This window comes from Drosophila grimshawi, unplaced genomic scaffold (genome assembly GCF_018153295.1).
Source record: "Drosophila grimshawi isolate 15287-2541.00 unplaced genomic scaffold, ASM1815329v1 contig_1369, whole genome shotgun sequence".
In the NCBI taxonomy this organism is placed as follows: Eukaryota; Metazoa; Arthropoda; class Insecta; order Diptera; family Drosophilidae; genus Drosophila; species Drosophila grimshawi.
In genome coordinates, this window is record NW_025062891.1 from 1,543,474 (window position 1) to 1,564,457 (window position 20,984).

General features: G+C 35.6%; 5 protein-coding genes across 7 annotated transcripts; 3 read left to right on the forward strand and 2 right to left on the reverse strand.

Annotated features, from left to right (window-relative positions):
• Positions 1–69: 69 nt before the first annotated feature.
• Positions 70–2,192, reverse strand: LOC6559984 (trifunctional enzyme subunit beta, mitochondrial). The gene is made up of 7 exons (XM_001986990.2): positions 1,992–2,192; positions 1,639–1,798; positions 1,402–1,576; positions 1,141–1,341; positions 902–1,076; positions 716–846; positions 70–650 (listed from the first exon to the last, which is right to left on the reverse strand). The coding sequence occupies exons 1-7, from the start codon at positions 2,053–2,055 to the stop codon at positions 147–149; spliced, it is 1,410 nt and encodes a 469-aa protein (XP_001987026.2). The 5' UTR covers positions 2,056–2,192; the 3' UTR covers positions 70–146.
• A 1,747-nt stretch (positions 2,193–3,939) lies between these two features.
• On the forward strand, positions 3,940–10,091 carry LOC6559985 (transcription factor Ken). The gene is made up of 3 exons (XM_001986991.3): positions 3,940–4,917; positions 7,914–8,083; positions 8,149–10,091. Exons 1-3 carry the CDS (start codon positions 4,909–4,911, stop codon positions 9,767–9,769), a joined length of 1,800 nt encoding a protein of 599 aa, XP_001987027.1. The 5' UTR covers positions 3,940–4,908; the 3' UTR covers positions 9,770–10,091.
• A 3,271-nt stretch (positions 10,092–13,362) lies between these two features.
• On the forward strand, positions 13,363–16,478 carry LOC6559249 (leukocyte surface antigen CD53). 3 transcript variants are annotated; one of them, XM_001986992.3, is made up of 6 exons: positions 13,363–13,719; positions 13,884–14,006; positions 14,907–15,095; positions 15,214–15,399; positions 15,795–15,995; positions 16,064–16,478. In XM_001986992.3, the coding sequence occupies exons 2-6, from the start codon at positions 13,938–13,940 to the stop codon at positions 16,280–16,282; spliced, it is 864 nt and encodes a 287-aa protein (XP_001987028.2). In that variant the 5' UTR covers positions 13,363–13,719; positions 13,884–13,937; the 3' UTR covers positions 16,283–16,478. The 3 variants fall into 3 exon arrangements, with proteins under 3 accessions (XP_001987028.2, XP_032589811.1, XP_032589810.1); XM_032733920.2 differs by having other exon boundaries at positions 13,363–13,498; XM_032733919.2 differs by having other exon boundaries at positions 13,363–13,491.
• Position 16,479: 1 nt separating this feature from the next.
• LOC6559250 lies at positions 16,480–17,973 on the reverse strand. The gene is made up of 3 exons (XM_001986993.2): positions 17,699–17,973; positions 17,302–17,632; positions 16,480–17,235 (listed from the first exon to the last, which is right to left on the reverse strand). The coding sequence occupies exons 1-3, from the start codon at positions 17,908–17,910 to the stop codon at positions 16,570–16,572; spliced, it is 1,209 nt and encodes a 402-aa protein (XP_001987029.1). The 5' UTR covers positions 17,911–17,973; the 3' UTR covers positions 16,480–16,569.
• Positions 17,974–19,218: 1,245 nt separating this feature from the next.
• Positions 19,219–20,966, forward strand: LOC6559251. Its single transcript, XM_032734399.1, has 4 exons — positions 19,219–19,400; positions 20,040–20,239; positions 20,309–20,586; positions 20,657–20,966. Exons 1-4 carry the CDS (start codon positions 19,352–19,354, stop codon positions 20,931–20,933), a joined length of 804 nt encoding a protein of 267 aa, XP_032590290.1. The 5' UTR covers positions 19,219–19,351; the 3' UTR covers positions 20,934–20,966.
• The last annotated feature ends 18 nt before the right edge of the window (positions 20,967–20,984 follow it).

A 20,984-nucleotide genomic window follows, 5' to 3' on the forward strand; every position in this document is an offset into this window, starting at 1 on the left:
AACTCCTGCAGATAGAAATGCAGATGTATCCCAAGTTTAATTCAAACAGATTTAAAACAAAAACCGATGTAACTATATAAACCGCAAATAAATGTATTTAGGGGCATGTATTAAACTGTAAAGAACTTAGCTAATGATACAGAAATTCAGTCGGCAGTTGCGCCAGGATAACGCTCGATTAGCATGGCGACTCCTTGGCCACCAGCAGCACATGCGGCAACAACACCAAGTTTGCCATCCTCACGAACCAAACGGTTCGCCGTGTGCATACAGAGACGCACTCCTGTGGCGGCAAACGGATGACCAATTGATAGGGAGCCACCCCAGTTATTCCACTTGGATATATCGACTGAGCCGAGTTTTTCGTTTAGACCCAGATAGGTTTTGCAGAACCAATCGGAATCCAAGGCCTTCAAATTGGCCACGATTTGACCTGCGAACGCCTCGTGAATTTCCCAAGTGTCGATATCCTTCAATGTGAGTCCTGCTTTTTTCAACAGCTTCGGTATGCCATATGCAGGACCCAAGAGCAACTGATCGACGGGATCTTGCGACACATAGAGGAAATCACGTAAAAATGCTTTGGGCTTCAGGCCTAATTGCTTGGCCTTCGCCTCGGTCATAATAAGACACGCTGAGGAGCCATCAGTCTACAATTTAGAAATCAAAATGTTGAATACAGCTGTAATTAGACCAATAAACATTAAATACTTGCCAAAAAGGAAGAGTTTGCCGCTGTAACTGTGCCATAAGGTTTGATAAAGGCTGGCTTTAGTTTAGCCAAACTTTCGGGCGTGGACACACGTATGCCATTGTCCTTGTCGACCAACTGATCAACGCCTTGAACTGGGAAAATATAATTTGTTATATAATACTAATTATTTATGAATAGTTTACACACCTTTAAAAGGCATTAAGTCCGTAAAGTAACCCTTTTCCTGAGCTTGTTGCGCCAAGGTATGCGATCTTAAGGCATAGTCATCCTGCTCCTGGCGGCTCACGTTAAAAGCGGTTGCCAAACGATCCGCAGATTTGCCCATAGTCTCGCCAGATGAGAACTCGGCAACAGCTGGAAGCTGGAAACAGATTAATAGATTAGTTAAATTCATTTTGAATTATGTAAAGTTATAATTAACCTACTTCGGGTGCCAAGAAATCGGGCCTAAATGTCGATAGCAAGGACAAACGTTGTCCCAAAGTTTTCGCCCTGCTCGCCTTCACCAGCAAAGCTCGCATCTTGCGCGAATGACGAATTGGCAAGTCGGACATAAATTCAACGCCTCCAGCAACAATCACATCGTATGTATTCGTAGCAATTAGACCCATGCCAGTGCTTATTGCCTGAAATTGGAACGCAATTCTCAATTGTTGCACTGAAAGGAGTGTGATGCTACGCCTTACCATATTGGAGCTGATGCAGGCCATGGTAACCGTATGTGCTGGCGTCTTATCGCTAAAACCAGCTGAAAGAGCCGCCTCGCGTCCAATATTCGATGTTTTGACCTCTTGAATGACGGTGCCATAAACTATATAATCAACAAGTTCCTTATCTAGGCGAGTCTTTTGCAATAGTGATCTATGATAAAACAAATATTTATTTATATATATATATTTATGTAGTTTGTGACGTAGACTTACAGCAGCGAATGCCGAGCCAATTCATGTGGCATTAGTTTTGAATAAGCCGTGCCAGATGTCAAAAATGGAGATCGAACTCCATCGACTAGGACGATGTTTTGATCAGCTGCATTGCGTTTGGGTTGTGCGGCAACTTGGGCGGATAATTGTCGGTACTCAACTATGTGTCAGAAAAGAAACATATATGACACCAGATTTAAATATAATTATTTATATACATGTATTTTTACATACATATATGAACATTTGTACTTTACTCAAAAAATATTGGACTTTGATCTTGACGTCGTCATATGCTGTGCATACGATATATATATATATAGCGTTAAAAGCCTTAAAAAATAAATACTTACGTCTTCTAAACAAACTTGTTGCATTTTTTAAACTATTTCGGCTTTGCATGATTCGAATATTCATTTTTTATTTGTTGCGTTCGCTTGTCCGACAAAACTTTAATAATACACGACGATCGATGTTTAACTCTTAAGTTAGTGATGGCTGTCGGTGTACCATAAAATTATGTTATGACAGGTATCGTCGATAAGCATAAGCGTATCGATAGTTAAGTCTTGCAATCGTACGATATGTATTTCCCATAAGGGTCATCGCTACAGCTGCCACGGTTGGTACAAATGTACCAATCGGCTGATTTATTCGATGGTACTCTTCATAGTTTTTAAAAATTGAAAATAAAACAGTTTTAAAGCTAATTATCATTGGAATATATTTGTCTTTGAATTTTAATCAGCACATTTGATTGAAAGATGAGCTATTGTCATGTGGGGATATTTCAAAGCTTTCCACAGCCAAAACTTTGTAAAAACAAACCGATGATCTTTTAATCAGCATTTGGAATTATTTCTAAGTTGAAGTTGTCTACATCGTTAATACTACCTCATACTTTACACGAAAAAAAATAAATAGAAATAAAATAACAGGGTATATACTAATCAAGTGTGCCTATAAAATATATCACATCTTCTACTGAATAGATCATTGCACATTTTTCCCATTTGAATACGAAATAATTACCAATAGAAAGCGGGTGTAATTAATGTTGCAGTGTGCCTGATTCAAGGACACATTTAATTGTATCCCTTTAAAAGAAAGGGTACACAACGCAAGTCGTGTGCAACATTTACATACATATGTACTGTTATACTCTATGCGGGCATTGTGTGCTGATAGGTCCGATAAGTTCAAGGTCATTAAATAAAGCAAATTTTTATTGTTTAGACTACTAAGCGTTGGCAAAGGATATGTATTCGAAAGCGAATAGGAATACGAAACGGCAATGTATAAGTGCTATCCTTCTAGCAACCTAAAATAGTGAAGTTTTAGTTTTCTTTAGTTTTTTCTTACAGTTGTGATCTTTAAAACGGTGAATTTGATTCATGGATCATGCTGTGTTCTTTAATGTGATATCGATGAGCGAGACAGGACACCTACATACATCAACCCTTTATTTTTCAAAGGGCAATTAAAGATTTGTCCTTGAGCTACGAGGCGTATGCAAATGGGAAAGTGGGCATGAAAATTTCACAGTAAGAATAAGTGCATGGAATAGCGGAAAATAAATACAAATACTACGTAGGTATATAAGTATATCCAAGTAAATAGAGAAGTGGATCTTGAGTATTTGAGACTAGGTGTCCTTGCCTTGTCTTTAGAAACAATTTCTACAAATTTCTTAAAATCCAATAATATTTATGTTACTTTGTGAAAGTTTGAAGCATTGAAGGGCAAACATCAATTTTAAAAAGTGTAACAGCTCAGTAATAATTTTCAAATATAAAGGTATATTTTTAAGTGGATTTTATGGTAATTCAAAATCGAGTAACTGTTTTTATTTTTGCATTTAAAAATTATTTAAATTATACGAGATATTAATATTAATTAATAGTATTTGAAGGGTTAATATTATAAATGAATTAAGACAATTAAAAATACGCTCATAATTTAAACAAATTTGTGATGTAAATACGCACATAATATACATACATATATACGTATGTAAATACATATGTATGTACATCCAGAGGTTAATTTTGTTTGTTACAGTGTTGTACTAATAACCACTCTTGGCAAGGGCATAACACATCATAAAACGAAGTGTGTCTTGCGAGAATGAGTCCGAAGACCATCAACTACAACAACAACAGTAACAGTAACAACAACAGCAACAACATCATTTTCACACACAACGACGACGTCGGCTCTGATCTCGCTGCCAGCGCTAGCTGCTGCTGCTATTGATGTTGCTTTTGCTGGTGCTGTTGGCTGCCATCGTTTGTAGTTTTAGTGCACAAATAGTGCTTTGGTAAGTCGGACGTACGGTGACGGTGCCCGCGTGCTATAAGAGAAACGCAAAAGTTACACTCTTCCCATACAAAAAGAGAGAGGCAAAAGCCCCGATCTCTCGCTCACTCAATCGCTCACTCGCTCGCAAAGTCGGGAAAAAAGTTTTACCAATCAAGTTTTTTATTTCGCAATAATGTATTACATATAACAAAACTTCAACCTAGTTAAAAGTTACTGTTGTTGTTGTGAACTTTTGTGTGTATGTGTGCGCGGAACATATATGCATATGGATTGGCATCGCTCTATTGTGTATGTGAATGTGTATTTGTTGTTTGTTTGCTTTTCGTTCGTATCGAAACAGCAAAAGCTAATGGAACTGTGAACTGTACGTGCCTTGCTTCAAAACAACATCCAACTCAACTCGAAAAACAAAAAAAGAGAAATTTAATCTACTCTCTACGATCATATTGTAGTATTGTGAAAATCTCGAATACAATCGATCGATCAGTAAGAACTGAAACAGTTGTCCCATGTTGTCCATATGAACCTGTGTTGGTGTAGATGTGTTGAAACTGAAAGTAATAATTTTACATACATACATACAAACATCTGTATGTATGCAAAAGGAATAGAACGCGTTTATCCACACACTCACACTAAACACTCGCACACACATACATACATACATACATGTGCAGGTACATATATATGTGAGCGACGAGCATACAGAAACTTTAACCAGAGACTGTGAAAGTGGAAAGCTCTGCTCAATCTGCTTACTTGTCATTTGTGTGTATGTAGAGAAGTGTGTGTGTGAGTATATATGTATGCATATGCATAATACTACAACTGCTGCATTTACATATGTGTATGCCTGTGTGTGTATGCATGTATATTACATACATATTCCGAAAGTCTACAGAAGATTTTCCAGCTATTTGTGAAAGGGAGTAATTGCCACAAGACTTAATGAAAGAGGTAAGCTTAAAAGTATATTTCTCTATACACAATTTGAGAAAGTACAAATTATGCTTAAAAAATACATATGTACATAATGGATTGAAAGTTGAAAGTGAAAATAAATATATAAATATGCAAATATATTTGTGCAATGTTATTAATATTGATCAATTAAATATAATAGCATTAAAATATATACGTATATACGAATATATAATAAACATTTACAAGGCCAACTTAAAAATAGTTATGGAAGAAAAGCAGCAAACCAAGCAATACACAAAAAAGTTTCAATACAAAAACTGCGCGCATACATTTATACATTTTTATAAATATATGTATGTGTGTACATGTGTAAATGTGGTGCAGCAGCAGAGCTCGAGTTTTCTGTATACATACTGACTGGTCTGACTGTCTGTCTGTCTGATCGTCACGATTAACAGCAGCGAGCGACAGCAGAAAACAGAAAACACAAAAACAACAGCTACCAGCAATAAAAGATCGCAACGGAACGCAAAGCACCCAAGCAAAAGCAAAAGACAAGAAAGGCTTAGTGACCTTCATAGCGTGCTTATATATATATACATATAAACACACACATGTATAATTGTCTGCATACATCTACGTAGCTGCTGTTGCTTCTGTTATATACATACACAAACATATCTCCATTAGTATGTATGTATGTATGTGTGTGTGTGTCACGTCGTCGCATACGTTTGTCGCTCTTTCTTTCTCTTTCATTTATTGTTGCGCAGAAATGTTAATAAGCTTAGTCAATATAACATCATAAGTACATACATATTTATGTACATATGTATGAGTACACTTTTTATCTACACTTTTACATAGATAGCTGAATTTTACTCTTTTATATTGAAGATCGATGGGGAAAGAAGAGTTTGTTCATTTTTATAATTATGTAATTCAAATTTGGGTCATTTTTACGAGTGTGGCATTTACAACATGTACACACACATACAGACATAACACATAAACATGCATACGACGGCGAGTGGCGTTTGTTGTTGGTGTATGTGAGTCTGAGATTTTTTTTTCGGCTGGTTTACCAAAAGAGCTTTCGTGAAAGGGGAAAATGAGCAGAAACAGTGTGCATTGCATTAGTATTGGTCCGCCCGTGACAAACTTCAGCGAAAACAAGTTTGATCATTTTGAAATGCGCTCACTTCATAAATTCAATGTGTGTATGTACAATAAATCGAAATGACTTGTCCTTATTCTGAAATTACTTTTTATTTACATACACATACGAATAACATAATTGCAAAACTCTTTGGTATCGAAACTGTGACGACGAATTTAAAAAGCCAAGCGTAAAAAGTGATCGCGTCTTTGTATACATACGGACATATATTCATACATATGTATGTACATATGCTTTTGCATACATACATACACACAAGCATCATGCATATTTTCATATTGTATGCTTGTATTGTTTAGTTTTGAGACTTATTTAGAGTAATTCGAAAGCTTTTTTACATGCCTGCTGCCATCTAATACAAGCGCAACTAGACATGAATATGTGAATGCATACATTACTACATATATTCACACTCACACAGCCATTCATGTTTAGAGAGAGCGAGAGCGAAAGAGAGAGAGAGAGAGAGCGAGGGAGAGAGAACTGAAATCATCGAGAGAAAAGCTTTTTGTGAAAGGTGATTTTTGTGCGCGTTTTTAACTAAGCGCATTTTTTTATGGTCTGTTTTAAAATTTTGCATTTTGCTTAATCAATTGCTAGTTTTTTGTTTAATTAAATGAGTGTTTGCATAGACATATATATTTAAACAGGAAATTATTTGTGTAAAGCCAAGTAAATATGTATAACAATTTAAAAAAAAATAATAAAAATATTTTAATGTTTTTGTCATAGTTTTTAAATTTATAATGGCAGAATTTCATTGTTTTCTTGTATATATTGCTAAATGCACATACATATCGTATAGTATATTAAATGTATTTATATATGCTGTTTGTATTTTAATTTCGATTTCCGGTCTTCATTTTGTTAAAGATCGATCTTTTCACATTTAAAGCTGCCTTTAATTTATTCATATAATGCCAGATAACTTTCTTATGACTAAATGATTTCGTATTTAATCTTAAAACCTGTTACTAAATGCGCTTAATAAGAAATAGCTGAATACTTTTCCCTATGATTTCCTTCTCTAATTAAATCCATATGTATGTGTGTTTAACTTTGGCCCAGCTTTGGCTAAAATGTTGCTTGGATAAGGTATATCACACACACATACACAATGACTGTTACAATTCCGTTTATTTTTTTTTTTTGTTGGTGGTGAGCTTCATGCCATAATAACAACAACAACAACCACAACAACAATCATACCATTCTCTTCTCTGCCTTGCTTGCTTGCTGCTTGGTAAGCCAGCTACAGCCAGTCAGTCAAGTTTTATTGAAAGTGAACGTTTCTTCTCCATTCGCCACAACAAAAGCAGCCAGCGCGAGACTATCTCTTTCTAAAGTTTCCAAGATATCTGTGAACTTTAGCTTCGCTTCGATGTGTGGCCCTGTAGACTCTCTCACACACACACACGCGCATACACATAAGCAGCACACACACATTGCATATGTGTGTGCGTGTATGTGAACGTTGTTAAATGCACAAGCTTACAAGCCATGCTCTTGCACAATACAATAATGACACATGGCCTTTTATTTCTATGTATGTATAAATATATATTTGTATATTTATACATATTACAATGAGGTAAAAATGCGCTTTTCTGTTGTTGCCCTCAGACACAAAACACAACTACCAAAAGCTTTATAAGCTTTGCATTCAGCCTAAGTAAACTTGAAGTCCCCTAATACATTGAAGAAAAGAGTTAGGAAAGTACGTTGAATTTAATAATTCTTAAGCTCAATAAAATTAAATTGTAAGTCGTTTTTTTTTTTTTAATGTTTATCTTTATTTTAATTTGAATATTAAATATCGATTTGTATCGATCTATTTGAATGTTTACAGTTTCAAAGAATGTTGATGTTGCAATACAGCAAGCATGGTGAGTGCATCCTCAAAGAAATCGGAGCAGCCTTCAGAGGAGAGCATCCAGCGGACCTAACCATAGTCTGTGAGAACAAAGTGAAGCTGCATGCCCACAAATTAGTTCTCGCCGCTGCCAGTCCACTCATAAGGTAAGTCAGTCGATTTACTTTCTATATAATTTTTTATAGACATATTTACATATACCAATTTGCAGGAATTTGTTGGAGGATACTCACTTGAGCGATTGCACAACAACGGTCTATTTTCCCGATGTGAATGCGACATATTTTAAATTTCTATTGGATTTCTTGTACTCGGGCCAGACGTGTATAACATCGCGAGATGTGAACTATCTGCACGATTTGTTGCTGCTGCTGCAGATCAAATCGGACAGTTGGAAGACGACAGATTCCGCGTATCTGAGCAGTAAATGCGCCAGCTTACGCGACAGACCGAGGAAGCAGCAATACACATCCTCCCAATCCTTGGATCAGTCCCTCAAATACGAAGTCGAGAGTGTGGATGAGGCACGCAATGCGGCTAACTTTTCCACATATTCGGCGGAGAATTGTGAGAGCGCCAACGAGTGCACCAATAAGGATAATAATGATGATGACGATGATTGCAGCGCCGCAAGGGGCGACAACAGCAGCAAGGACAATAAGAGCGACAAAGACACCGATGAAGTTGTTAACCTCTCACACATTCCAGCTGGCGGCGGACTTGCCAACAGCAGCAGCAGCACCAGCAGCACTAATAACAATAACAACAGCAATAATAACAACAACAATAACAACAACAGCAATTCGACAGTAAACCCAGTTAATCTATCACTCGATCTGCGAACGAAGAGCGACAATCACTCGTCACGGAACGATATTAGCAAATCCTTTCTATCCAAACACAATAGCGCTGACGCGATCAGCGCCAATGAGAGTACGAAGCGTAAGGGTCTTTTCTTTGAGGCCCACAAGGATATTATGAAGCCACTGTCCGACGGGTCGGACATCAATAGTTCCCCGGAGAACTATGTGGTGACGCCGCATCGAAAGAGACGGCCCGGTTTCCATAATACCCAGAGCGACAATCAACCGTTTACAACATATCAGCACAATCTACTGGAAGAGCTGCGATTGGTCAAGTCGACAACGTCACCGATAGCGGGATTGGCAGCGGAAAAGAACCTATTATCGCATCTGGAAGATGGCACCCTCAACACGGACACTCTCACGCCGCCGGAACGGAAACTATTAGAAGCACAACAACAGCAGCAGCAACAACATCAACGCAATCATCGTGGTCAGAGTCCGGAGCTGCAAATGCATCTGGGGCAACAGTTTGTGTATCAATGGCAGTCGAATCAAAATGCCGCCATTTCAACAATGCCCAATTTGCAGTCGCGTCTCTCCAGTTTATCGCATATTAACTTAAATCTTGATCCGGATGGGGGTCGCAACAATAGCAGCACCGTCGTCGCCGCCGCCAATACAAATTCCCACTCAACGTCGTCGTCGTCGGTGCGCGAATATCGCTGCGAATACTGTGGCAAGCAGTTCGGCATGTCGTGGAACCTGAAGACCCATCTCCGCGTCCACACCGGCGAGAAGCCCTTCGCCTGCCGACTGTGCGTCGCCATGTTCAAGCAGAAGGCGCACCTGCTGAAGCATCTGTGTTCGGTGCATCGGAATGTTATAACGACGACGAATGGCACCGATACGGAGAATCGCTACAGCTGCTGCTTCTGCTCGATGTGCTTTGAGTCCGTGCAGGAGCTGGTGCGTCATTTGTCCGGGCATCACAACAATCTGCTGCTCACTAAGAATCTTCGGGAATAATCATCTACAGAATACAACAAAAATACACACAACAGATCTGTTTGACTGGCGGCGTCGTCATCGCTTCTCAAATAAGTAATTGCAAAGAGACCTGAATTTTATATACATATGTATATACAACATAAACTTACGGTAAACAGTAAAGAACAAGAGCAAACAACAAAAAAAGCAAAATGCAATTGTATAAATATGTAAAATGTACATTTAAATCAGCATAGAATTTTATTAACATTCAATTGAATTTTACTTGGTCGACATGTGACAGCCCCCAAAAAACTAAAAAAAAAAACAAAAAACAAAAAAATAATATGAAAAAGGTGCACAATTGGCTTTTTTTTTGTAATTTAAAAAATCGGATTTGAGTATTCTATTCTATTCGAAATGAAATCGTAATACAACACGCGGTCCCTCTTTTAAGCCCGGCTGGTCCATTTTTTAAGTGGAACACACACTTAGCTCTTAGGTATATAATTTTTATTCAAAGGTATTGTAATTTGTATTGTATTTTCTACCTGTTTTATATACATACATCTATATATATATATATATATATATATATAATTCACATATTTTACATTTGATGAAACATTTCTACTTTTTTTACACTCCTCTGCATACCACCACAAGGACTAGTTTCAAATCTTTAAATTCGTCAATAATAATATGTAATTGTACAGCATAAATTTACAAGATTGTAATAAAACTAAAGCATTTCATTTTTACACCTCACTGTCTTTTAGAAAACGGGAAAGCATACGGGGATACCTTGCACAATATCTACAATTTCAAAAGAAATAGCACCAGCCTCGCAAGAAGTGTTTTTAAAGTTGTCTCTTTTGTAAGTAAGTTTAAGGAACTTCTGAACATGTTTTTAGATATGAATCACTATTCAAAGTGATGCGTTGTTGGTTGCCTTAAAAGTAGAAAACGCCTCTTTCACATCAGATCACAGATTATCAATTAAATTGAGCTCAGGCTTCTGCGCAGGCCACTCTATGAAGATCGCTGATGGTTGGAAGACCCAAATTAATTTCATCTAATACATAAAGTCCATAAAGGATATACTGGTATGATTGACCCTCCATGTACAATGACGGCAATATTTTGAGTTAATTTATAGAAAAGATTCATTGTGCTATTGCGAATCAACCTTTTGACGTAAAGTTTCGTTCACTATTTCCAGTATTCTCTTTATATTGTAAAAGCTGTTTCGTATAATTTTATTCTAACATTTATTTTTTTGTGTGATTTCGAGCTCTTTCGCACTGCAGTGACATTCTCGTCGCATTGAATTAATTTTTTTGGATTTATCTTAAACTCAATGATCCAGATAATAATGAATACCTATAATAATAAGATAATAAAAGTCAAATCGCTTAAGAAATATATTTTTAAATGCAAATCTGCTAAACATAAAGAATTTATTTCGGTACTTTTATCACTTTTCCCTTTCAATTAAACAAAATATATATATTAAAAAAAATTATTTTGCTATTATTTTCGCATCTGAAAAAACCAAAAATTAGTTTTGTCATTTATTCAAATGTTGATTTTTGTATAAATTAAATTAAAGTCAATACTGCTTCCGAAATTCTTTCCATTAATTGTTAACTTTTATGTACTCGTATATATAAAATGAAAAAAATATGTATATGTATATCTATATATGTATATTTTTTTCCCAACAGTATATTGTTTCAGACTTGTCCAAAATTAAATGTGTACTTCAATAACATTAATCGAGTATACGCAAAAGGCCGTTTTTGAACGCAGTCTCTGTTAAAACTCCGAAAACGTTAGCATTGGGACTGAACTGTTAAGATTGGGACTGGAACTGTTAGCATTTGGCTGTCACTGAAAATCTACTGTTATACTCGCTATGGAATGATTCGAATATTGCGGGCTTATTCGACGATTGAATAGTTCCTTAAAACCTGATAAAAATGGCGGCTACTTTAAAAATAAAACCGAAGTTACATGCACAATTCGATGCATTGTAGACTTTACAATGTTGACAAATGTTCCCCAGTAAAAGCTGCGTTTCCACATCTGATTTAAATATTCAAAAATGCTGACCATAATAAACGAAATACTTTTGGTACTCCAAATGCGTACCAAACCTATCGATGTTTATATTAGCTGCTTTAAAATAAATCGATATATGATAGTTATAGCACTAAGCAAACAATACATAGAGTAGTCAAATCGACAAAAAAGTGACTGCATGAAACATCTGATCGATTGCATACTTCTTTATCTGAGAGCGCAACGTTAACTTTTTATTAACCCATATTTTGAGAATTAATGGGAATGAATTTTGTATGTGGAGACAGTGATACCCTCTCTTTGCAATCCGCTAGCAATGTTGCTGCTCTCTTTGCACACATCCATAACCTATTAGGGGCTTGCACCTGTCCGCTCAAGCATATCTCGCAGGCAGGCGAAATACTGACCTGGATTCGCCCTTCGGCACACTATAACCATAAAATATTCTCTCAGAGAGAGAGAGAGAGAGAGAGAACTAACCAATCGATCAGATGTTTCATTCAATCACTTTTTTGTCGATTTGACGCCTCTATTTATTGTCTGCTTAGCAGTTATAGTTATAATAAATCTATCAATTAAACATTATTTGCAGATTATCTACATTTAGATTATGCATACTTGTCTGGGATATTAATTTTGGTCCGGAGTTCGAAATATGGTTATTATTCTCAGCGTTTCACACAAATTTAATTTAGATATTTTCTGTTTGGCGAATGAGTGTTAAATAAGATTTTCACATTAGTTAGATAGGCTGAAATTAATGCATTTCAGTGGATATTTCAATGGCACAACTTTTTATTTGCCAAGTTTCAATAAGAAAGCCCTAAAACTGAGCAAGCTCTGATTATTAAACATGGCTAGTGATATTGATCAAGAATATATATGTTTAATGGGGTCAGAGCCGTCACCTTTAATTCGTTGCAAACTTCACAACAAAATTATAATACCCTGTACGAAGGTTTAATGAGATACAGCAATCGATTAATTTGCAGCGCTGCAACTAAAAATATGAAAAAATTAATACATGTAAAACACCCTTAGATCTAAACATAATTTTCATCCTCTCCCGTTAGCATCTCTCGACAAAATGCGCAATAACAAAAAGTGACAAGCGTGAAACGTGTTATTTTAATTCGTCGTCGTAATATAGTTTTATTGTAATATTTGTTGCACATATAATAATAACAATAATTGGAAACTATCAGAGCCACTGTGTTCATCGCTAGACTTTGCGACTTTGCGAAAATGTATTTAAATGTGTAAATTTAAATGATTTCTCAAAAACAAAAAAAAAAAACATATTATTTATGCATGCAAAATATATTAATGCAATTTTGTTGGTTAAAATGAGACAATTTGTGTATGCAACTTTAAATCAGATTTTAGCACAATCCAAATTTTAGCGCCAACGTCGCTGATGCTGTCATCGAGGCATCGACGTGAAAAACGAGTCGACTGAAATTGCAACCGAGGCAGCGCAACGGTTATAGATAATATTTTCACTGTTAAACTGTGCAAATGTATAACAAAACAAGGAACAAAACGTCAGACAGTAAACTGCGTGTTTTTATCTGTGGACGCAACTTTGCTCGCTCGACAACTTGAAACTTAAACAGTTATTTTTAGTTAAAATTTACAACAGTGAAGTTCAGAATTATCGCTGCGAAAATGTTAATGTGTGGTGTAAACTATATTAGGACAACTATGCAAAACATTTAATGTTTGAAAGCTAGCCACTTTTCACAGAGGCCCACAAAACCACATAATCACAAAATCCAAAAACACAAAAAAAATATATTAAAATTAATAAAAAAAAGAGATAGTTCGTCTTTGCAAGTCTATAGGCACATTCACATTTAAGCATTAAACAATTTGCACATCCAAATTAAATAAAAATAACAAAAGTAGGTACATATAAAGATATGTATTTACGTATGAATACAAATTGTATGTAATTCTCTACACATATATATATGTACATATACATATGCATATGCACTTTAACAATGCATGATGCAAATATATCAAATTAATAAAAGATAATGTTGATTGTTCTATTAAACGGCAGGATAAAAAACATTTGAAAAGTGTCTGGTGAAAGAGAGTATTCTGAGAACTGTAAATGATGGCTCTGCCCAAAAAGATTAAATGTTTTAAATATTTAGTTTACAGTTATGTGTTCCTCTTGGCGGTAAGTATTCAAATAAATAAATAGTATTTAGCACAATTTCGCATTTTGTATACGTTTGTGATGCAACCACTCTCAAAATGTAAATATGTTTTACATGTTTGTACTTCTGTGTACATCTATACCTTACTTGGCCTACATACAAAAAAAACAACAAACAAGCTTTCATTTCCAAGTTGTAGTTTCTTAAGCAGCTGACTGAATTTCTGTCAGTTAACTTCTCCCGTTACTTCCCTAAATAGGGATTTTTTTAAATTACAGTGCCTACTAGATATGCTTTAACACATATGTACACAATGAACATATGTACAATGTACAAGCATACAATTTGCATTGCGTATATACATATATAATATATATATGTATATGCATTTCTACTCCAGTGAAAATTTGAAGATAACCTTGAGCTAATTTCTACGAGTACATAATATGGACGTATACATACATATATGTAAATCGGTACATCGATGCGTAACAGCATTATTATGACGTCAAAAGGTAGCATAGAATATGTGTACATGTGTACATATTTACACTCGTCAAGAACTCTCTCTGCATTGAATTGATTTTTATACACTTTCTCGCAAAAAGTGTAACTCATTTAAATAAATTACTAGTTTGTATGTAAAACAAATAATACGATTATATATATATATATCTACGTTGCCTTTAACTGGCCAAGTTGTTTTGGGTTTTAAATTTAAGTAAGCAAAACTGTTTCGAATTCGATTTTATATCTATTGCAAAAAATGAAACATGAATGAAAACAAAAAGTGAATCTTTTAAAAAGTCGTTAATAATTTATGAGAAGATAATTGATTAAAAATGCTATTTTATAAATTAATTAACAATATAGTAATAAATTAAAAACGCTTTTTGTTTTGTTATTATATAAAACCGTAGTTGACGGGAGCAGCGCAAATATTTTTGGGAACATCCCTTTTGTGGGGACACTCGGTTTATTATGGGATCGTACAGAACAAGTTGTGGGCTCCAGCTGCAATCCTGCTTTGCCTAGGTCCCGTTACATTCATACTATGCTGGATGGGCTGCCAGGCAACCAACCAACGGAAACGCTGTCTCCTCGGCATGGTAAGCAAATCTAATCATTTATTTTCATCTTTTTAACATATACTTATGGTCTAACATATATAAACATAAATGTATATGTATATTTGTGTATATATGTATTACCTATTGGTTCTCACAGTTCGCAGCTCTTTTGGTGGCTTGTATATGTGTTCAATTCATTATCTGTGGTTGGTCCTTGGCAATGCGAGAGAATCTTCCAACATCTGTGGAGATTTTCATTGACGATTCTTTTGTCGAGTTTTTGGACAAGTTCTCCAGAACTAAAGTTGACAACTTGCATTTGTGGAATCGCATGCAATCTCAGGTAACTAAATACCAATATTTTTTTTAAACTAATTTTAACGAAGAAATAATGCCTACAAAAACGCATTTTAAACAACAATTAAATGTCTGAGCAAGGTTTTTTTTATGAATAAGGCAAAGGAGCGCTGCAAACTGACATAATTTTTCTACATTCATAGAAAATGCTCTAGTTTTCAGTATATTTATATTATTGCTACAAATGCTTTCTACAAAATCTATATTATTATAACGAAAACTTGTTTCTTTTTAAGCGGGAATTAAATGTGTCAGCTATTTTTTTATATATTAGAATTAATATATATTTAGGTTATTGATATTAAAATGTATTATATTAAATCGAAAACTCCTTTTCTTAAGACTATATCCTTGACTCACATTTGTCACTTGTGTTCACAGTTGCAGTGCTGCGGTGTCGATGGACCGCTTGACTATCGACGACTTTCGCTTCCTTGGTCGTGCTGCTCTCGTCCTGAGCACGCCTACGAATCGGCATGTGATACTCACTATAAGCGCGGCTGCTTGGCCGTAGTATCGGAGCAGATCAAGAGTCGTCTGATGATAACCGCATTTGGAGCTGCCATCATTGCCATTCTACAGGTAGTTTACTATATATGTTGATATGTGAATGTTTAATATTGATTTTAACACAATTATATATTTTATAGAGTTTGGGTATCTTTTGTGCTGTACATTTGACCATATTGTTTGGCAAGAACGACAATACCCATCCAATGAATATGAATCGAAAAAAGAAGCAACAGCAATTCTTACCATTGACCATACAGGATAAGAGGCACGATTTACCATCACCAATTAATCTGTCGCCATCGGCACCAGGACAACGCGTTTTAAAAACTGCTCTCCCTTCGGCCATGCACAAATGACAGACGATTAGCTTTTAATATTTAACATAATTATGAAAACCAAAAAAAAAAAAACTCAAAAAAGTTATAAAAACAAACAAAAAAAATAATGTTGTAACCTGAGATGGAATGAATATAACTGTGACCCTCAATGTTACGTTATGGTAATTTTAAAAACAAATTGACCGTTCGAGCAAAAAATGAAACAACATTTAAAATTCTCATTATTTTTCCAGTAATTTAATTAAATCTTTAAAACTGGACTGATTTTGGTTTTTTCGCATTTAAGAATGTTGCAAAAACAGCATTCAATTTCCTCGCGAAATAGTTGGTGGCACATAGAAAGCATCCACTGCCTTGGGCTTCTTCTTCTTGCCGAACCAACGCTTGGGATAATGGACTTTCTTCTTGTAAATTGCAATATCAATATCCTCTTTGTTCTCAAAGTACCAAAGATTCTGTCGCATCGTTTGCAAGCTGTTTAACGTATTGTGAATGCTTTCCACGCGATTTTGCACATCGTGGATTTTGGCCTGTTCCTTGACAGCCAGTTGAAAACCCATTTGCCACGCTTGGTAACTTTTCTCGTATTCCTCCATAAGTTGCGGCTCACAACTTTCCACACAACGTTTCACACATGACTCCAAGATCTCATCAAATGACTTAGTTTGTTTACATTCTTGAGCAAGTAGTTTTTCAAGTTCAGGAGTGTTTTCCACTTTCAAGACATCAATCAGCTGACGGCAGACTTGCAGTGCAGATTTGTTTAAGCTTTCTTGATTTCCTGTCAGCCACTTTTCTGCTTCAGTCAGACGACAATCTAGTGTTAGCCCAATCAGTGTAATATTGTGGACAAGTTCCTTGTCTAGGTTTGTATTCGATCCCAATTTTATCATAGCTTCACTCATCATTTTCTCTTCAGTTTTAACATTGGCATTTTCGTAGTTTCGTATAAATTTAACACGAACTTTTTCCTTGTGAAAGAATTTTAACAATATATAAATGCATAGAAATATAAATATAAGTATTTAATTACTTACCACTTCTTTGGAGGGCTCTACTTTTTCCACTTCCTGTGCTTCGTAATTTTTAACGTAGGCGTAAAAAGATTGAAGGCACAGTGTGGCGACGAGTTCATTGTTGCATAAGTCTCGCTCCACAAGAAGTGTGGCAAGTTGTGCCGCTTCCCGTGTGTTGCCGTTATGCAAGAACCAGTCCATTAAATGACATCCCGTAAACTGATCAATAAATATGCCGTATTGCAAGGGCTTCTTTAGCACATTCATCGATTCCTGTGGTCCTGTGTCGTCGAGCAATTGCTTCACCAATATATTTGGCAGCAGTGGCACCTTGCTGCACTCCTTTTGTTGCCTGGCAAAACCAAGAAAATTTGCATAAGGAACAATTATTGACTTGGGTTTTACTCATCGAGCTCACCTGAGCTTCATTAGTTTGTCCAACAAATCCATTTGCCTGTGGTCCCGGTTAATGAAAACATCTAAATCCAAATTGTTGACCAGTTCGCTCGTACTCTGCGCCTTGTTAGGGGCCATTGGCGGGCCTTGATTTGCCAAATTGTTGAAGGCGTTTGAGAAATACGACAGGCATCTTCTGTATGAAAACGTACCAATTACTCGCGATTTAAGCATGCTCGATGTTTTTAATATTTATACATAGGCAGGTTAAAGAGTTGTAGCAAATCGTGCGGTATTAGTGTGGTCCAGGGATGAAAACACATTACGATGTATCGATAACTTAAATGTACATGTTATATCGCTTATTATGTATCGCCTCTAAAACGATATTTTCGACATCGATATCAAAGTGTTTAAGTTTAAATAAACGTTAAGTTTGTCAGGGTGATTAGCGCTGAACACGGATTTCTTTTGCAAAAACTACAGTAATTTTGTCACCTTGAAGAAGATATCTTTGAGCCTGCAACCTAAAAGAGTTGATATGACCATCTCAGTTTCTTTTTGGGAATTAACCCCATAGATCTAGGACTATCTTAATTAAAATTCGACTATATCCTTTCGACTATATCCTTTTCTCAGTTGATTAGTACATATTTGTCTTAGCCAACAGGATCGAATTACTATCTAACATATCTGACATAGAAACTGTCGATCGAATGATTATTTCTTGTATACCAAACATTTTCGTTTTCCTTGGTAATTTCTGTTGCGTATTTGATCGCAAGAAGAAACATTGCAGATTGCCTTACTTTCATTTCTCATACGCTACCATGCACACGCATTATGTATACATACCTAAATACATATGGACACTAATTTTTTTTCACACATGTGAACTGTTTTTGCAGACGCTCTCCAACGCACATACATACATACATATGTATATGTATGCATTGTGTACATAAATACTCGCATTTAGAATGTATTTAGCATGTGTTTAGAATGTAAATTTAAGTGCACATACATATACTATATATATACATATACGTACATAGTTTTAGTTGCATGGTTGATTCATGGGTAGATAATATGCCACACAGTAACTGACGGTTTTTTTTTTACAGTAGACAAAGGCGATCAGCGAAGCAGAAAGGCTTTCCATCCCCTCACTCACTCACTCACACACTCGCTCATGAGGCAGCTGCAGATACACACACATGCACACACACAAACACTGTTTTGGTGGCACAAGTGGCACGGGCTGTGCACATTTGGACACACATGTTTTAATATACACAGGTTCTCCCATATAATACATATACATAAGACACACGATCAAAAGAGACATTGGCCGGAACAAGGTACAAACATTTATTCATTTGGGTGGGTTGCTTGTTAATTTTTGTTGTTGTTTTTGACTCTCTTCGCGTGCCTGTTCTCTGTTGACGGTTTTCCGCAAGATATACACATATGTGGTGTATGTGTTTATATGTATTTTTGTGTGCTTTGGGCTTATGCCACGGTCGACAACATTCTCAGTTGTGATATATCCAACAATTGTGCTTGACCATGCCCAGCGGACGGTTCGGCTGCAGTGTTTAAATTTAGTAGTGAAATTTTCAGTTCTGTGTTAACCTCTTCAAAAGAGCACCAAAAAATAAAATAAAAGTTAATAATGCAACTACCATTCGCTATCATTATTGTGACATCAATTATATTTAAAGGTAACGACCTTTAACGATCTCATTATTTTCATTCAGTGTGGAAAAGAACGCGTAATATTATTTGAGCATTTGAAAACTATTTTTAAATCAAGAAATGAAATCATCTCAGCGTGTGAATAATACTTCGTATATATCAATATATACGTCTAGCTAGATATACAATATATCTGTGTGTACATCCAAATACTACGTGTTTGCACAAAATGAACAACAAACAAGTTTTAAATATCAGGACATTTGTGCAATTGTGTTGTTAAATGTTATTCGTGAAAAAGGGGTGCAGAGATCTTTACATAAATATTTCAGACCTTGAAACTATGAAAACGACGATGAACAAATACATGTACTGTCCCTATGTATGTTTTTATGAAGCACATATGTATACAACATTTTTGTTTTTGACACACGTTTATCGCACAGTATGATAAATTTTGGATTTTCATGGCTACTTATGCGAAAGATTAATATTCGGCCTAAAAACATCGAACTCAACTTGAAAGATCTATTTATATTTGAAACGCTTCGGCCTTGATATTAAATACAGAAATCATTAACTAAATGTATAATTTTGTAATCTGAAAATGGACAGTTGTCTCGTTAAATAAGATCACAGTAACATTATATCCTTTCTTCCGTTAGGTATACGATGTGGACCAGTCAAAATCGCTGAGGATACCAAATTTATCGTCCTAGATGATGATGATGATGATGATATGGATCCAACTGTATTGGAATGCGATTATGAAATCAAGGATACGGATTCATTTCTAACTGTCAAGTGGTTTAGAAATGATAAAACCATATATCAGTGGATACGTGGCTCGCATCCAGCACCAATTGTATGTATAACAAAATATAATCATAGTATATTTATAAAAATTTTCATATATATTAAAAATTGATTATAGCCGGAATATAAAAATGATGTAGACAGCTCCTATGAGAGCTCCATAGACCCAAATAAACAGTATAGTGCACTGGCCCTGATTAATCCTTCGATAAGTTCCACTGGAGACTATAAGTGTGTTGTCCAAACGAGTAAGGAGACGATAACCATTCACAAGAGCGTACAAGTTATCGATGTTCGAAATTATACACTGAACATGTATCGTTATCAAATTCAAAATGAGACTCAATTGGAGTGCGTAGTCACCAATGTATTCCCCAAGCCAACATTAAGCATAGTGTAAGTAAATTGATCACAAAATAAGGGGAATTCAAGTGAAAAATCATATTTCATCTGAACTTATTTGTAGATCTGATGATGACGATGACATTGTTAAAGTTGTGGCCAACGATCCTATTGAGGATGAGAATGGTTACTTTAATGCAACCATTTTTGCTGTCGTCCAGGATAATGATGATGATGTCGATTATCACAAATGTCTTGTGACTTTTGAGGGATATTCACAGAATTTGACTACGGTAATAACCTCGGGATCTGTATGTCTGCGCTGCATAGATTTTCGAATATTATTATTAAGTTCCTTTGTGTATTATTTATTTATTTCCCATCTTAATATTCTAGTTTAAATAAATATTTGTTGTTTTATTGTTGGAAAAAAATCTGTGTTTCTTATTGTT

What these genes read in the sequence shown, in the direction of transcription:
- LOC6559984 (XM_001986990.2), bottom strand. Translation starts at nt 2,055, where the DNA reads ATGAATATTCGAATCATGCAAAGCCGAAATAGTTTAAAAAATGCAACA. An exon ending in GGACTTAATGCCTTTTAAAG is followed by an intron (nt 847 to 901) that starts GTGTGTAAACTA and finishes ATATTTTCCCAG; the next exon opens with TTCAAGGCGTTGATCAGTTG. An exon ending in CGGCAAACTCTTCCTTTTTG is followed by an intron (nt 651 to 715) that starts GCAAGTATTTAA and finishes TCTAAATTGTAG; the next exon opens with ACTGATGGCTCCTCAGCGTG.
- LOC6559985 (XM_001986991.3), top strand. An exon ending in GCTGCCAGTCCACTCATAAG is followed by an intron (nt 8,084 to 8,148) that starts GTAAGTCAGTCG and finishes ACCAATTTGCAG; the next exon opens with GAATTTGTTGGAGGATACTC.
- LOC6559249 (XM_001986992.3), top strand. Translation starts at nt 13,938, where the DNA reads ATGATGGCTCTGCCCAAAAAGATTAAATGTTTTAAATATTTAGTTTAC. An exon ending in GTTATGTGTTCCTCTTGGCG is followed by an intron (nt 14,007 to 14,906) that starts GTAAGTATTCAA and finishes ATAAAACCGTAG; the next exon opens with TTGACGGGAGCAGCGCAAAT. An exon ending in AACGCTGTCTCCTCGGCATG is followed by an intron (nt 15,096 to 15,213) that starts GTAAGCAAATCT and finishes TGGTTCTCACAG; the next exon opens with TTCGCAGCTCTTTTGGTGGC.
- LOC6559250 (XM_001986993.2), bottom strand. Translation starts at nt 17,910, where the DNA reads ATGCTTAAATCGCGAGTAATTGGTACGTTTTCATACAGAAGATGCCTG. An exon ending in GACAAACTAATGAAGCTCAG is followed by an intron (nt 17,633 to 17,698) that starts GTGAGCTCGATG and finishes TGGTTTTGCCAG; the next exon opens with GCAACAAAAGGAGTGCAGCA. An exon ending in TAGAGCCCTCCAAAGAAGTG is followed by an intron (nt 17,236 to 17,301) that starts GTAAGTAATTAA and finishes TTCTTTCACAAG; the next exon opens with GAAAAAGTTCGTGTTAAATT.
- LOC6559251 (XM_032734399.1), top strand. Translation starts at nt 19,352, where the DNA reads ATGCAACTACCATTCGCTATCATTATTGTGACATCAATTATATTTAAA. An exon ending in GCTCGCATCCAGCACCAATT is followed by an intron (nt 20,240 to 20,308) that starts GTATGTATAACA and finishes AATTGATTATAG; the next exon opens with CCGGAATATAAAAATGATGT. An exon ending in AAGCCAACATTAAGCATAGT is followed by an intron (nt 20,587 to 20,656) that starts GTAAGTAAATTG and finishes ACTTATTTGTAG; the next exon opens with ATCTGATGATGACGATGACA.